The sequence below is a fragment of the Aricia agestis genome, chromosome 1 (assembly GCF_905147365.1).
Source record: "Aricia agestis chromosome 1, ilAriAges1.1, whole genome shotgun sequence".
Classification (NCBI taxonomy): Eukaryota; Metazoa; Arthropoda; class Insecta; order Lepidoptera; family Lycaenidae; genus Aricia; species Aricia agestis.
Window position 1 is genome coordinate 3070612 of NC_056406.1, and position 17246 is coordinate 3087857.

Here is a 17246-nt window from a genome sequence, read left to right on the forward strand (position 1 = left end):
GTAGGGGAATATTATATTTTTTAAATACGTCGATATGAATGCGACAGGTTTAAAATTTTCAATTTTCATTTTTAAATTTTTCATTTTCTAATCATTCGTCCGATACGCAACTTCCCATATTGTATTAACGCAAATCGAATGTCTAGTTCAGACCCAGACAGTGATTTTCCAACCACTAGTAGTGATACGTTCGAAACAAAAAGAAAAAGATATACTACAAAAATATAAAAAAGAGTGGGAAACGCCCGGAGTTTGCTGGGTGGTTACAGGCAAGCAGTAATATTAAAGATGCAAACTACGCCTATTGTCTAAGCTGCAAGAAGGAGGCTAATGATTAATAACTTTAACACGTGTTTTAATTTGATTTATTTAGGCAGCAATCTCCCTATTTCTCCCGATTTTTAGTTGGTAGCAACACCGATTTCTTAAATGTCATTTCTACAAACTCGGGCGAGTTAACTTGACACCTGGCTTAAATTTTACCCCTCCCTCGCTTCCCCGCGCAGCACCCCGCTCTCGTCGTACGCGTCCAGTAGCGTTAGCATATTATATCTGTTACCGTTACACGTGTGTTATTGAGTTTGCGTTTCGGAGTTATTTGTTAGTAGTTAATGGTTATTGTTTTTGGATTTTTGTTGAGTTTTGTTGTGTTATTTGTTAGTTGTTACGTTTGAACGTTAAATTTGTTAAGTTTTTGTTATTCGTATTAACGTTTGAACATTGCCGTGCGTCTGTGGTATGAATTAGCTACTCACGGAATATATTAATATGAAGCTAGATACAAATTATCGGACGCATCCATAAACCTCGTATTCCTGCTGGGGAACCCTTGGGCGAGTCCAACTCGTACTTGGTTAATACTGTGGTTAGTGTAGCCCTATAAAAATAACTAGTTCCGGTAACGTAATTTTTTTTTTGAAATAACTTAAAATAAAAAAACTTTTTTTGCACTCAGTACTTAAGAGAAACGTCAATTGAACCAGGTGTCATGTTAATTCGCCCGAGTTGTAGGTAGGTACTAGTAATCTGTGTCTACAACAGTACCTATCTCTTCAATATATACTAGTAAATTACAACTCGGGCGAATTAACATGACACCTGGTTCAATTGACGTTTCTCTTAAGTACTGAGTGCAAAAAAAGTTTTTTTATTTTAAGTTATTTCAAAAAAAAATTACGTTACCGGAACTAGTTATTTTTATAGGGCTACACTAACCACAGTATTAACCAAGTACGAGTTGGACTCGCCCAAGGGTTCCCCAGCAGGAATACGAGGTTTATGGATGCGTCCGATAATTTGTATCTAGCTTCATATTAATATATTCCGTGAGTAGCTAATTCATACCACAGACGCACGGCAATGTTCAAACGTTAATACGAATAACAAAAACTTAACAAATTTAACGTTCAAACGTAACAACTAACAAATAACACAACAAAACTCAACAAAAATCCAAAAACAATAACCATTAACTACTAACAAATAACTCCGAAACGCAAACTCAATAACACATGTGTAACGGCAACAGATATAATATGCTAACGCTACTGGACGCGTACGACGAGAGCGGGGTGCTGCGCGGGGAAACGAGGGAGGGGTAAAATTTAAGCCAGGTGTCAAGTTAACTCGCCCGAGTTGTAGTAATCTGTGATCTCTTCTTAGTCTGTGGCCTACAACACTGCATTGTTGAATTCTCGGATTGTGTGTTACAAAAATAGTGAATTTGTACATAGTTTATTTGTAAAACTATATGTATAATAACATACTATGTTTTATTGTTATATATCGACATAGAACCTCTTCTCTCTATTGATGCCCTCTGAACGATAACTGTTGATAAAGATGTCGAAGGTTAAAAAATTGACTGGCTCGTTCCGGTACACTCAATGGGACCCCTGCTTGATAACATCCCAGATTGTGGCAATGCAGTCACTTTTGTACCTTAGTCTTTGTTTCATAATGGCAATCATGCAAGATTTGACGAGCTCGACAAGAACATTGGACCATCTGTTTGAGTACCATGTAAGTGTGTAATAATATAAGTACGTAACGTTTAACAAAATATTTTGCCTAAAAAAGTATAGTCGTTGATATGCTTAACTTTTTCTGTTTGTTCCCAAGGCTCCATAAGAGGAACCCTCTAGGAAAAGTAAATTTTTTCTGCACTGAAAAATACCAGTTTGGCTAAGCTATCCATATCAATCCAGTATTTCCAAAGAATTAAAAAATCAAACTAACATTTTTTTCTACTGAATGCTACTAACTAAAAAATTTACTAGAATAATTATACTTACCAAGGCTCCATAAGAGGAACCCTCTAGGAAAAGTAAATTTTTTCTGCACTGAAAAATACCAGTTTGGCTAAGCTATCCATATCAATCCAGTATTTCCAAAGAATTAAAAAATCAAACTAACATTTTTTTCTACTGAATGCTACTAACTAAAAAATTTACTAGAATAATTATACTTACCAGTGATTTTATTAATTATTATTCTAATCAAATTCCAATATGTAAGTATTAAAAAATCTGATTTTTACAGGAAATCCATATTAAAAATAGCGAGGGATGCTCAGTAATATTTGCGTTTGTACTGAATGCTGTGATTGGTGCCTACTTTCTGTGGCTGCTCGTGGGACGCACTAAATTGTGCTTAGATTTCAGGTAATATTTTGAGTTTCTTTATTGTAGCAATCACATCTTAATGGCAGTTATGACTAGCATTCACTTGAGACAAAATACTTAAAGAGCTCTACAGAAAGCACCTTTAGTATGTTTTATTATAGCATGATAAATCTTATTACCAGCCTCGGATCTAGGGGGGGGGCAAGCCGGGGTCTGTGCCCCGGGTGGCAAATTCAGGGGGCGGCCAAATTCATACTTCACGGACCAATGGACAACTCATCATTGACCACGTAATAAAATATATTAAAATAGCAAAAGTACAGCAATTTCATGGCCATATCAACTTGACCAATACCCTGATCGCGGACTGCGCGTTCAAAATACGGGCCCGGCTCCCGCACGCCTTAAAACCCTGCCCTGTTAATTATATTATATATCCTACATAATATTGATAGCTGAAATTGTATGGATGATAAAGGTGAAAATAAACATAAGTAGGTAGGGGGGGCTTCATTTTTCAGTTTTTGCCCCGCCTGAAAAAAATTGAAGATCCGGGGCTGCATATTTCTATAAAAATTAGGATGTAAAAAATACTGTAGCTGACTAATAGATGACCCAGTACCTTCCCTGCTCTTCCATTTCAAGACTAAAAATAGCTGAAATGGATCAGCCATAATATACTATGTTCAATACCAACCCTAGACGGTCAATTATATTATGCAATACGTGATATTGATGATAAAATTGCTCGTCTAGGCGGCCAGTTAGAAAGAGTAAATTTATAGACTCATACATACATACTAAAATACATACATAATACGAAATTGCAATAGTCTGCCACAAGACTGTCATGTTTTAAGTGATTGCTCGCCCTAACATGCAACATGAAATGAAGATGCTATTTGGCTTCTTGCTGGTATGGCTTTAGCCATCATGATTGTTACTATGTGAATTATAATTTTAAATTAATTATTTACAGTTGAATTATATTTATCTTTCAAAATGAATTAACATTTTTGCTAGAAAATGTTACATGTATTGCTGAGTAAATTTTTTTTAAGTATCACTACAATATAATTTTTTAGTTGCACATTCTACGGAGTCCATCTCTTGATTTGCTGGATTTACAATGGAAACTTTCCCATCTCGTTCTCCTGGTGGGCACTCAACATATCCTGCGCTGCCATCACATGTGTTGCAGGAGAGTTTTTGTGCCTCCGAACGGAACTTCAAGCTATACCTTTGAGTAGCATTGGTGCTAAAGTTGACTTATAGTGATTATTCAGTGATGTGAAATACATGTTGGAAAATATGTATGGCAAGACTTTTAGAATATGCAAAAATGTTAGATGGTATGTATATGCTATGTCATTATTACAGTATACAGCATTGCCAGAAGTCCCGATTTTTTAATCAAAATTAAATGTCCCACACAGGGCCAGTTCAGTCCCGCTTTTCGGGTATAACTCGAACATAATTTTTCTATGCTCAAACATACAGGCAGTGTGCTGAGAAACAAGGTGCGTAATGAAGATAAGAGTGTGGGAGATAGGGAGGTGGATTTTCTGTGGCTACTTTTGCTATCTATTGTCACGTGAACGTATTATTTTAAGACAAATAAAAAGATAAAAAATTCGAAAACTTTGATTTTATACATTTTATACTATGTCCCGCTTTTGATGGAAGAATCCCTCTATTTTCACTCGAAAAGTTCCAAATTCCCGATTTGGCATAAAAAAAATCTGGCAACGCTGGAAGTACTTATAAGTTATACTTAGTTAATTAGTAAGAGGCAATTATTATAGTAATATTGTTTTTATAGGAGTTCTAACCAAGTATACAGTAGCTGTAGTTACTCTCACCCTCACCATACTCCAACTGTTGGAGTATGGTGAGGGTAGAGTAACTAGTCCTATGAATGCTATACTCCCAAGAACCTTACCTGTCTAGTTAATAGATGCCTTGTCTCCCCATTTTGACTTAAATGTATTTTAATTCCCAATTTTATTGATACTGTTCATATCAATAATATTTTTATTGCTCCTCTACATGAGTGGCCAGCGCTGGCCGATCGAATGGCGCATGCGATGGCTATGCAATGGTCGCAACGCCTCTACATGATGGCCGTGTTCAGTTGTGATCTAAACGTGGTTCAAGATGGAGGTGTAAGCATTAGCCATTGCGGCAATGCAAAACGTACATTTTTTAATAATTTATGACTTCACCAGATGACCCGGTGAACTTCGTATGACCTCCTAATATGAACCTTCTCTTGAATTCTACGAATAATTATTTCGAGACTAAAATTCAAATAATGGTTAGTGGTAGTGATGATGATGTTAATGATGAATGTAATAATAGCATAATATGCTTTCCTTTCTTAAAACAACGCCGAAACTTCCAAACTTGTATCTTTAGAAAGTCAGGAGTTATCTATTGTATTTAAGCTATTATTATTGTAAAGTTTCATTAAAATCCGTTCAGTAGTTTTTGAGCGAAAGAGTAACAAACATCCATACATCCATCAAACTTTCGCCTTTGTCATATTAATATATGTAGCTTCATTCATTATGAGCCCACGTACTCGTCATTTTGAATGAAATTCGTAAATTGTAATACGAATTACAACGTCCTCACTCGACCGCGGCCGGGCATCAACCACAGAACAATATATGAATATACTCTAGCGCAGTGTTGCAGAAATGACATTTATGAAATCGGTGTTGCTACCAATTAAAAATCGGGAGAAATAGGGAGATTTCTACCACCTAAAAATCGGGAGAAATAGGGAGATTGCTGCCTAAATAAATCAAATTAAAACACGTGTTAAAGTTCTTAATCATTAGCCTATTGTCTAAGTTGCAAGAAGGAGACAAATCTCCTTCTTGCAGCTTAGACAATAGGCGTAGTTTGCATCTGGGGGCACGGCAGTGCCCCCTCCAAGTCGAGCAAAAAATCGGCACGGCCGTACTATCCTTTTCTCGAACCAATTTCGTGGCTCACAACACTCGAACAAAATACCTACTTATACTTAGCTTATTCATATCTAAATCAAAATCAAAAGTCATCAAAATCACATCTAGATACGCCACAGATGCACAAATATTTTAACTTTAAATCACAGTTTTTTTTTTTTTTTTTTTTTTTTTTTTTTTACCATTTAAAACAATACATATTACAAAACATATAATATATCATCGAGAAACCACGAAGGTTTATTAAGACGATATTACAAGTTAGCACCATATTATTTATAATTTAGATAATAGTTAACAATTAAAAGGTAATGTAATATAACGAGCAATTACAAGCAAGTAATAAGAAATTGGCAATTACTAATTAATGTAGCTTGTACTAGTTCCTTAACATAGTATAAATACAATTTAAAATTAATTATCTAGTTTAAGTACTGCAGGAGCTAAGATATTATATTATTATTATTAATTTGTATATTGCTAAAGTGCTTTCTTAATTGAACCTTAATATTGTTTGGTTTTAAAGAATCTCGCAGCGCAGGAGGTAAGTCATTGATAAGTCGAGGCACTAGGTACTGCGTGGTTCGCTTGCCGTAGACATTATTCGCACCTATCGTAAACAACCGATTCTGAGAAATAGCTCGGGTGTGTACGGGGTGATCTATTTTTATTTTTAGGGATTCATAAAAGAAATTGTCTTTAAGAAGCAAATATTGCACTTGATGGTATACTGGGATTATTTGACAGTAATTAAACAGTTTGTATTCGTTATTACTAAACTGTTGCTTGATACTAGACGGGACAATAGTTTTTAAAATTTTTAATTGTAATTTGTAAATATTATCTAAGTAAGTCTTATATGTCCGCCCGTAGCTGGTGAGACCATATTGAATATACGAGTCAGCCAATGCAAAATAAAGCATTCTCTTAATTTTAAAAGGGATTTTATTTTTGAGAATTGTTAAGTTTGCGAGAAATTGCCGGAGTTTATTGCAAACACGATCAATTTGTTGGTTCCAGTTAAACCTTGTATCTATTACTAGACCAAGATATGTTTGTTCTTGTACTGTATCAATAGGGGGACATTTACACACTGTACTAGTTGAGTGTAGGCAGTCATGATTATGAAATATTAGATTTGCGGTATCATGGGAATGCTTGTTATACGGGGATTTAATCAAAAGTAGTTTTGTTTTGGTCTCATTGATGACTAAGCCGGCATCGTGACACCATCTGAGAAGAGCGTTAAAGTCCTGTTGCAGAAGTTTTTTTGCTGTTTGGGGGTTGTCTAATGCAATAACGAGGCAGGTATCGTCTGCGAATTGGTAGCAGGTGCAGTGTTTCAGTGCAGTGTGTTAGTTTCAGGCGTAACAATTAAGTCTTAAAATATAAAAATTAAAATCTGTAATAATTTGCTAAGGTAGACTATCATTGGTATCGCTGGGTGCTCTGTTAGCGATACCAATCAAATATATTTGTTTGGTAACTAATCTCATATTAGTACCTGATATTCATCGACTTATACTGTTCCTAAACTACTCAGTACTCTTAGAAGATGTAACTATTATTGAATACAAATCTTCATGCTTAAACATTAATAAACAAAACAGATTGACATAAAAGTTTATCAAAAATATGGCGTGTTACTTTACTACCAATACTAAAAAAAAATTAAAACACAAATCTTTATAGTTAAACATATTAATCAGCACAAAGATGTACAAAATAGTTTTTTAAACAAAATACCTACTTATACTTAGCTTATTCATATCTATCAAAAGTCATCAAAATCAGATCTAGATACGCCGCAGATGCACAAATATTTTAACTTTAAATCACAGTTAGTTTCAGGCGTAACAATTAAGTCTTAAAATATAAAAATTAAAATCTGTAATAATTTGGTAAGGTAGACTATCATTGGTATCGCTGGGTGCTCTACTAGCGATATCAATCAAATATATTTGTTTGGTAACTAATCTCATATTAGTACCTGATATTCATCGACTTATACTTTTCCTAAACTACTCAGTACTCTTAGAATATGTAACTATTATTGAATACAAATCTTCATGCTTAAACATTAATAAACAAAACATATTGATATAAAAATTTATAAAAAATAACTTTTAATAAAAAAACAATTAATCTTACACCTATGATAACGAGAAGACGCAACATTCAAATATCGACTATTTGTTGATTTGTACGATTAAGCAATCGCTATTATTATGTTATTAACTTTAATTCTTGTATTATAAATCAACAATTAATCGACATAACGATGTTGCATCTTCTCATAAAATGTACATCACCTACCTTGTAACTTTCAGTTACTTACATCTTTCAGGAACAATATTAATGTCTTATTTTATAAGAGATTATTCTTCATCTAATCTATACTATAGTATTATTGCACATTAAACTCATTAAATTTTTCTTTAAAAACAACATGTCCTCTTCGGGTTATTAAGGGGTGCTCAAGAAACTTAACAATGTCAGCGTCGTGTCTGAGTTCCGCTATATCGTCAACATCAGGGTAATGAAACGATACCATTTTACTATTTTTAATTTTTCGCAAATACTTTACTTGGGGAATGTCATGATCCAATGAGATTACATTTCCGATGAAATGTTTGACGGTTGTCTTTGTTGCAAATTTAACATAATCCAGTCACCGACTTGTGGATGTCTTCGGTCAAAATCTGATTCGTCTTCATCGTCTATAATATTGTCTTTATCTCGCTCTATAAAATTATATTGATTGGGTGTTACTCCTAGTTCAGTAAATGTAGCATCACTTTGACTGCCCTCCTCTTCAGCAAGCTGGATTATATTTTCACTATATGTATTCCAATTTATGCTTGAATCAGAGTCGCTAAGCATTATATTATCACTCTCATTGCTTTCGTCCGACGAATATTTCAGTAGTAGGAAGTGAGGTGATTACACATTAATAAATCTTCATGTGTAATCACCTCACTTCCTTTGACTACTTTTCTTTTCTTAATTTTTTGTGTAGGGTCAGCTTTTTTTATGGTGCTAAGTAACAAACTCTCAAACGATACAAACTCTTCACTTTCACTGAGATACCGGTCTTCTACAACATTAATTATTGGTTTCCCTTGACTTGTACCAGGTAAATGGATCTCTCCAGGGTGAAAAATTATTCTTTTGTACGTTTCGGGTGTTTGCTGTGTGGTCTTTGTTTGGTTTTTGTTGTCACTTTTATTTGTTGATGCACATTTCTCATTAATTGTCTTTATTATTCCTCGAGAACATAAATTCCATAAAGTGGGCACTTGTTTTGTTTTAACTTCATTAAATCTTTTTAAAGCCTGTGCGTCATATATTTCAACGGATATTACGTCTTTATTAAGTGGGAAGATGCCGCCTTTTTTAAATCCATTTCTTATTATTTTAGGATCTAACTCTTTCCACACCTGTCCGAGAATTTCACTGAAGTGGTGTTTTTGCATCTTGGCTCCAACGTTTAACCGTTGCCATGCTAATATTTTGGCATCCCACCGGTCTTTCATGGATTTAAATACCGCCAAATCTAAAGGTTGTAGCAGATGGCTGGCATGTGACAGCAGTTTTATTATTTCAACGCCCAATTCCTTTGCTTTCTCCAAAACAATTAATTGAATGTGAGTGGAATGGCCATCATATATTATTAGACAAGGTGACTCTTTACTTACGTGAGGCAAGACTGTCCCCAACATGTATTTCTCAAAAACTTTGGCATCGATCCATCCATTCTTTGTGGCCGCGTAGCACGTACCCTCATAGGCGTTTCGAGACATCCACTGGTCCCATACATTCTTCCCACGATATATGATTAATGGTGCTAATTTATCACCTGCTGCGTTTACTGTAAATAACACAGTAACGTTGTCTTTTCCTGCAGAAGCTATTGTTCTAGTACTTGCGAAACCCCTCGCACCTACAATTTTCGTTTTTTCTGGGTCTTTGCTAAAACTCGATTCATCCAGATTCCAGATTCTTTCTGGACTATACTGTATGTCTCGTTTTTTCAAATATTCTTCGAGCATTGCGAAATATTTGTTGATTATGAAAGGGTCACATGCTGCTTTTCGAGACATTTCAACTGCTTGTGGCTTTTTCAGTGATAGCTTGTTTCGTTTACAAAAAGCAACAAACCAGTCGTATCCCGGTCTGTCCTCTTTAAAGGGCGTCGTCAATTTATTTATTTTAACAAATTGCGTTATTAATTTCAATGTCTCTTTAGGGGAAAGACCGAAACCATTTTTTTCCATTGTGTGGAGACTAGAAGCTATTCGTTTTTCATATTTTTCGTGCACCGCTGTCGGTCTGCCTTTGGTTTCCTTAACAACCCCTCTTCTAAGTTTAACCCTGTCTACTATAGTTGTCCGCGGAATATTATATTTTCGTGACGCTTGATATGAATTTAAATTACCATTTTTTGCTTCCTCGACAGCTTTCTTTAATGTTTCTAAAGTGTAGGTAGGTTTAGTTTTTTTTATAGTTACGTACCATTTTGATTAATGTCTTACATCTGAAATGGATAAAACAAATTATATATGTAAGTACATTATATTAATATCAAATTCTGTTTTATAAAGAAAATGTGTACAATAGGCTACTTGACCTATATTCAATTTCATTGAAAAAATGCATATTTCTAGTAGAACTTGGCCTAGGAATCCGTATTTCACCCTTATCATCAAATAAAAGCTTATGATTGATAAATAAAGTCGATTTGAAAATATGATTTTATGTTTGTTAATTTGTACTGACGAAAACGCTTTTGCGGTACTTCCGATTTGGATGTGACGTCATCAGACTAGTAATTTAATATCTTTTATTTAACGCGCTCGTTATGTGTAAGTTTATTTGTACTTATATAATAAGAATAAGCCTAGAAAGTTTTGTAAAATATATTTTCTTGAATAACTCAAATAAAAGATCAGTTTTATATATTATCTTCATTTATTGTAGTTGGGAAATGAAATGGCCAAAACTTTTCTCCAAAAGTTTTCAACATTACAAATGATTTATAATTTCTTATTTAATTATTTTCTAATTTTTGGGCACTTTTAGACTCGTACATTTAGCACATTTTTTTTTTTTCAATAAAGAGAGTTTAAAATACAAAACATATGACGTCACACTATGGCGGACAGTGTTTTCGGCGTCATTTAAAAGGCATATTTTTCAATCAACATTTTTATGGGTTTCTACTGTTTAAAATATTAAAATATTAGTTTTTTTGGTAAAAATTAATGATTAAGAAGTGATTAGCATAAAGAAAAAAATTAGGTCAAGTAGCCTATTGTATATATTAAGCTATGAAATTACCGTAGCCATCAAAATATTTGCAGGGCAAGACACGCATTCATCTTCAGGATAGTGATCGTAAATAGTGAAAATGGAGCAAAGTGGACACCAGAAAATTGAGCTCTCCAACATCATTTGAGCATTTTGAATTTTTATATTATCCATAACAAAATGATAAGGGATATTTGGTATTATATTTGTTGGCTCTCCACATTCAAAACACTTAGATGACAAGACGAAATGAGTATTTTGCCATGGCCATACAAGTCTTTGTTGTATAAAGTTTTGAAAATCATATTTAGTTAAGTGTTGTACTTCAATATCACCATCGCAAGTAAGTAAGTTTATTATCTGAAATAAAATTTCATCTACGTATTAATATGTGCGGATATAAAAAGGTTGACTATTTCTATTTTGGGGCAAATGCGTCCCATAGTCGCAATTGCCCCGTAACGGCAGACGCATTTAGCCCAATACAATAATCCTAGCCTTAAAAATGGAGTTATAATTATTTCTTCAAATGAACCTATTTCACTTAAAATATCTGTCTATCTAAGAAACTCATTGACCATTCTTTACAATCATTATTGAATAATATCAGTCAAATAAAGAAAAAATAAGATTAACATGGATTTTTGTACTCACCTCTCGCAGAAACAAGTTGTCCAGACACGTGCAGTTTACAAAATGGCGAAATACTTGAATATGTGAACTACAACACCATCTGTATGAACTTTAGTAAAGTATTTAATTTAAGCTAATGTAACTAGAGGGCGGAAGTCAATGTATTTAGATAAAACAGTTTTCGAATAATTTCAAAAAGACGCATTAGCCCCGTAGACGCAATTAGCCAGGTTGACCTTACTTACTTAAAATCAAAAGTTTTTTTAATCTTTATCTTTTTATTTGTGTTAAAATAACGATTACGTGACAAATGACAACTAAGCCAAAGAAAATCCACCCCTCTACCGCCCACACTCTTATCTTCATTACGCACCTTTCTTTCTCAACACGCTGCACGTACGTTCGGGCTTTCCCCGAAAAGCAGGACTGAGCCTGTCCCGCGCGGGACATTTAATTTTGATGAAAAAATCGGGACGTCCCGCCAAAATCGGGACGTCTGGCAACGCTGAATTCCTGTAAAATAAAATAATAAATGTAAATAATCGCCAAAGTTACATTCGGACACACACTGGAAGAGTTGCGTAGTCCAAACCTTATTTAGTTAAATTATACTTACTTATTTAGTTAAAGTCCTAAGCCACATGGCGGGTAGATTAGACACAGAACGATATCTCTTTAACACCCTAGAAACTCCACCCAGCTTGAGTGACCCCTCTCCACCAAGCCAATGTCACAACATCTAAAGACAAAGGGTGGAGCAGAATAAAATCTAAGGAAATCGGAAAATGTCGGACCTACTGGCCGCCACACCGACTAGGACCTCACCGTTCAAAACATTAATATTATTATTATGTAATTTATAAAACAATAAATATATAATTATTTATTATATGTATAATATATTATAGTCTATTCTACTAAGTATATATATAAATATATATTACTTATATTAAAAAAAAAAAAGTGTCCATGGCGTGATGGACCACAATTAATTAAAATTCATAATATTATTTCAATTATCCTTGGTGCGAAAAATCTAAATAATAAAATAACAAAAAAAGGATATGGACGAACAGTCCATAGACGGCCACAATTTTATAATTTAAAAAAAAACCCAAGGGTTGCAGACCACTTTTTTTTTTTTGATGCGCAGGGGAAACCCATCATGGGTGTCCCGTGTTGGGGATGTGCCTCAGTTAGCTGAAGCACCCCGGGGGTATGTGCGACTCTTACCCAATTAAAACCACCTGCGGTTTGCCTTCAGCCGTATACGGAGGGATGTCCTGGATCTGTGTAACACAGGACTCCCTCCACGATCGGCTGGTCTACCTCAAAAGGGACCTGACTTTTACCAAAGTAAGGGAATGCTCCGGCAAACTGAAGCGTTCCCCTCGATGCCGGCACTAGCTAAGCCGGGCAGGTTCCCATATTTGCCCGGAGCCCCGGATTAGACAGAAGTTTGGAGGTTCGCGTAACGGCGCCTCCGCACTCCCGTCCTACGCCGGCGAAGCGGAACGGAGGATGGGTCATCCTCTCTGTTCCGCTCCGCGACCTCTTTCTGCGAAAGGACGGTTTCGCAGAAAGAGACCGCCGCCTGCCAGGCCTCATCGCTCTCGAGCATACAGTGAACCATGCTCGATAGCGAGAGGTCCCTCCCAAGCACCGCCATGAGATCATGGCGCTGCACGGCCCAACGATCGCACACCTCGAGGGTGTGCTGGGCCGTGTCCTCCGCAGCGCCGCACTAATGGCAGGCTGGCGTAGGCTCTCTCCTGGTGACCTTACACAAGTACGCACCGAAACATCCGTGTCCGGTGAGTACCCGTGTAAGGCAGGGTTGCGGACCACTGATCTAACACATGGTAACATGAAGGAGGTAACTCTAGTGACCTCTCTTAGGCTTAGTATCCCTAAGCAGGAATAAAACAAGATTGTTTTCGTACACTTAAAAAGTTCATGGTACGAATCAAAGTAAGGTTATTGTAATCTTACAACAAAGTGTTCTGGAAACATGATAGTTTTAGGAAAGGTTGTGTTAGGCCAGCTGATGTGTATATTTACAAGATTTTCGGGTGTCAACTCCCTGTTAGTTAAATAATGTAATAACAGAAACGTCACATCTGATGCACCTTTCTTGGCAGTTGTTTCTGTATAACAGTACATAGAAACACAATATCAGTTGCTAAATCATGTATACCGAATAAGTAGTACCACATTTGGCGAGAGTATTAAGAAATTTTCTTCTTTTCTTTTTTCTTTCTATTCTTGCTTACCAATAGAAACAATGTTGGAATAGCAGTTTCTTTTAAAACTGGTCGAGCTAAATTAGAAATGTAATCTTCCGATTTAAAGTGTTTGCTGCATATGATAGAATTCTTAGACACTTTCCTGTCACCATGAGGTATAATCATAAAGTTAATATACCTAGCGGAATATGTATGTTATGTGTATGACAAGGTAGGCGTAATAAACCTAAATCTCCTTCTCCCTTCATTGAATAAACAATCGCAAATTTTCTTCGGTTATAGATTTCAATATCGGTGGCTTAGTGATATTTTCTTGCTAGTTCAAAAGGTCATTATAATATGTAGATTACAGGAAACCATACAGAAGCGCAAACATTAACAATATAATATTGTGTTGCAAGGTTTGCAAAGGGAGTTTCTTTTGAAACGTACGAACGGAGAATGTTGGCGTGAGTTAGCCATCAGGCATGGGACACTTTGCCTGGCGATTGGTTTGTGAAATAGCTAGGAAATACCTCTATTAAAACTGATTCAACTATTCTGTACAAATATTTTCGTTTGTACTAATATCTTCAGCAGAAAGATAGAAACTGAGATAGGTCTTTTTCTACAGTTTTCAGAAAATATATATTCAAATTGCCAGAAAATGTACTGCCATCAATATGTTTATATATATATAGATATCTAAATTGCAGTTCATTCATATTATGTAATAAACATAATATAATCCACTGCAAGGGTTTGTTCAGACTTTTCTCTAGCATCCGTATAATACCGCCATATTTGCCAACATTTACGTTACTTGCTATCAATTATTGATCCATTGAAATATTCGGGTTCTTGGTGCACCAGAGGTGCTCGTTTCTGTGGTTTGTGATAAAATTTGGCTTTATCTGTCCACATTATCTTTTTTTTTAATGTGGCTCTTGTCTCACACTTCGTATTATACACGAACAAAATACAGCTCTGCATTGTCCGTATTATGAAGATCCTGTGCACGTTGAAAATGATAAGGATGTAATCCCTCCCTTTTTCAAATTCGCCAAACAGTCAAATTACTAAGTTGTAACCGTACAGCAATACGTCTAATACTTAATCTTGGATCGCCCGTTATTAATCTTAATACTTCTTCCTCCCCGCAGGCGATACTAAACGGTTGCGTTCATTACTAGTCTGTTGAATACCTCTCTCTGCTAAACATAAATGCACGTCGATTAAAGTTTGACGACTTCCCATGGCACGGCACGGCAGCACTAGTGATTCCATTGCAGAAGCCATACACAAAATGTTTGTCGGCAATATGTTGCGTCGATTATCGGCGTCTTTCCATGTTAACACGGGCAATGAACACACTGTGAACACGCGAATTAAAAGGAAATTGGTTAGCGTTTACAACGAAGAACGAGGGACAACTGAAGTAACTAAGTAACGCATCATATTCTTCTATTATCGCTTGTTTTTTTTCTATGACAGCTGGTATGTACTATCTCGTTTACGCTAGAAGGGCGGACCATTTCTTACCTGCTCTTAAATGAAACGCTATCAGTGGCCACATGGCGCTTAACAAAAACCTTTTGCGCTCGCGGACAACAAATGTTCAAAAAACAATAGCTCTTAAAGTATTTGACATACGGACGAAATTAAAAAAAACCCTTTGTGTATTTTTTTATGGTAGGCCATTTATTTAGCTTCCATTTAAGGCTATTTTTATGACATTAGTACGAAACCTTTGCGAAAAGAAAGAATGTTTTTTGCTATCCGGGTAGAGTCAATATTACAAAAACAATAGGATACTTTTTATCCCAGAAAAATGTACGGTTCCCGCGCGATAAACTTATTTTGGCGCAACGGAGTTGCGGGCGTCATCTAGTTTATAATATATGAGTTGTTAAAATATCGCTAGTTGCTGACCAAACACACTGTATAAGTGGCATCAAAATATACTAATATCGCTTTATTATTTTCTTCGTTGACAAAAAGAGCCTTTGGAATTCTGAGGTTTTTTCCTAATTTCTCGTTTCTGCGAATATGGTTCCATCCTATATGTAGTATAACATATTCATTGTTGAGGCATTCACGCGCAACACGTAACCAGCGCCCCACCGTTCTTTCCGATACTTGAAATAACGATGCTAATCTAATATTCGCATCTCCGGTTCACAGTTTAATCAAGCAGATACATCTAGGATTACGGCAATCCTCATTTTGAAAAATTAAGGCACTTGCTCAAGTATGGCACCGAACTTATGAGGTTAATTTCGGTCCTAAAATGCATCTCTTCATTAGTTAAAGCACCTTTTGTTTTTGACGACCCCTGTGGCTCAATTGGTTGAGTGTGTGGCAACTGGCAGCTCAAGCCGGGGGTCGCGGGTTTGAATCCCGCCGACGGAACAAAAAGTTTACAATGTTTCCGGGTCTGTATGTGTATTAAGATATAATAAAAATCTTAAATATATGTATAGAATAAAAGTAATAAATATATTTCCGTTGTCTGGTACCTGTAACACAAGGGTTTCAGGTACTTAGCACGGGGCCAGACTGACGTGGTGTGAAGCGTCCATAGATATTATTATTATTATTATGTTTGTGTAAAGCACTCCTTGTTCACGGGCAATTATATCCTGGACCTTTGGAAGGCATGCGTGGGGCCGAAGCCAACACGTAGAGGCCCGTTACACAGTTTTAATCTAGATATAATGTGACACTAGCAGGCGACTCTCCCTGTCCGCACTATAGGAGTACGACCAAGGAGAGCCAGCGGCCAGTATGGGACTATTGCAGGGAATGGAATTAAAATGATATCGGGCTATGGGTGTGAGGTGCTAGTGGACTGGGTAACTGGGACTATGGAAGGACTATGGCGTCTGCCGATGCAACGTTTTAACATGTATCATAAAGTTGGCAGACGGTGACTCGCCAACTCTTTGGACGAACCCCTCAAACTGGCCGCACGCACGGTGCACCGAAGCGGCAACATCGACAAAGCGGCTTATGGCAGGAGAGGTCTCCCTAGACTTTAAACGCCAATCATTTTAATTTTCATTAACTTATTTTTTGCAAGATTCATTTTTTAAAAAGTCTAGCTTCTGATCGCGTCATTTCGTTGGGATTACAAATATTATTGTCGCTGAAATGTAGGCATTTTGATAGAAGCTGGAACCTATTTTAACTCATCACTGCAGCAAAACCTGGCGACGAAAGGATGCCCTGGTAACAGAGCTCCAATAAGTATCTATATGTGATTTCACCATAATCCCGGTAGCCAGGATTGTAATCCGGGCTATTCGCTGTAGCGTATAGTTCGTATTAACGTATAGTTCGTCCGCGTCTGTGTCTCGCCGAGAAGTAATGCGGCTTGGGGCAAGAGAACCCTCGTGCAACAAGGCCTCCACTAACTGTTGTGCGTACCGGTTTGTTTCGACGGCTATGTACTCCATAATTTGGCGATCCCATATCGC

General features: G+C 36.2%; 1 protein-coding gene across 2 annotated transcripts; it reads left to right on the forward strand.

Annotated features, from left to right (window-relative positions):
* Nucleotides 1-1683: 1683 nt before the first annotated feature.
* Nucleotides 1684-12434, forward strand: LOC121729628 (protein SYS1 homolog). Of its 2 annotated transcripts, XR_006035989.1 has the most exons (4): nucleotides 1684-2022; nucleotides 2542-2663; nucleotides 3710-3992; nucleotides 12417-12434. XR_006035989.1 is itself a non-coding variant. In XM_042118202.1 (3 exons), exons 1-3 carry the CDS (start codon nucleotides 1843-1845, stop codon nucleotides 3897-3899), a joined length of 492 nt encoding a protein of 163 aa, XP_041974136.1. In that variant the 5' UTR covers nucleotides 1684-1842; the 3' UTR covers nucleotides 3900-4242. The 2 variants fall into 2 exon arrangements, 1 of the variants encoding a protein (XP_041974136.1); XM_042118202.1 differs by lacking the exon at nucleotides 12417-12434 and having other exon boundaries at nucleotides 3710-4242.
* Nucleotides 12435-17246: the final 4812 nt, after the last annotated feature.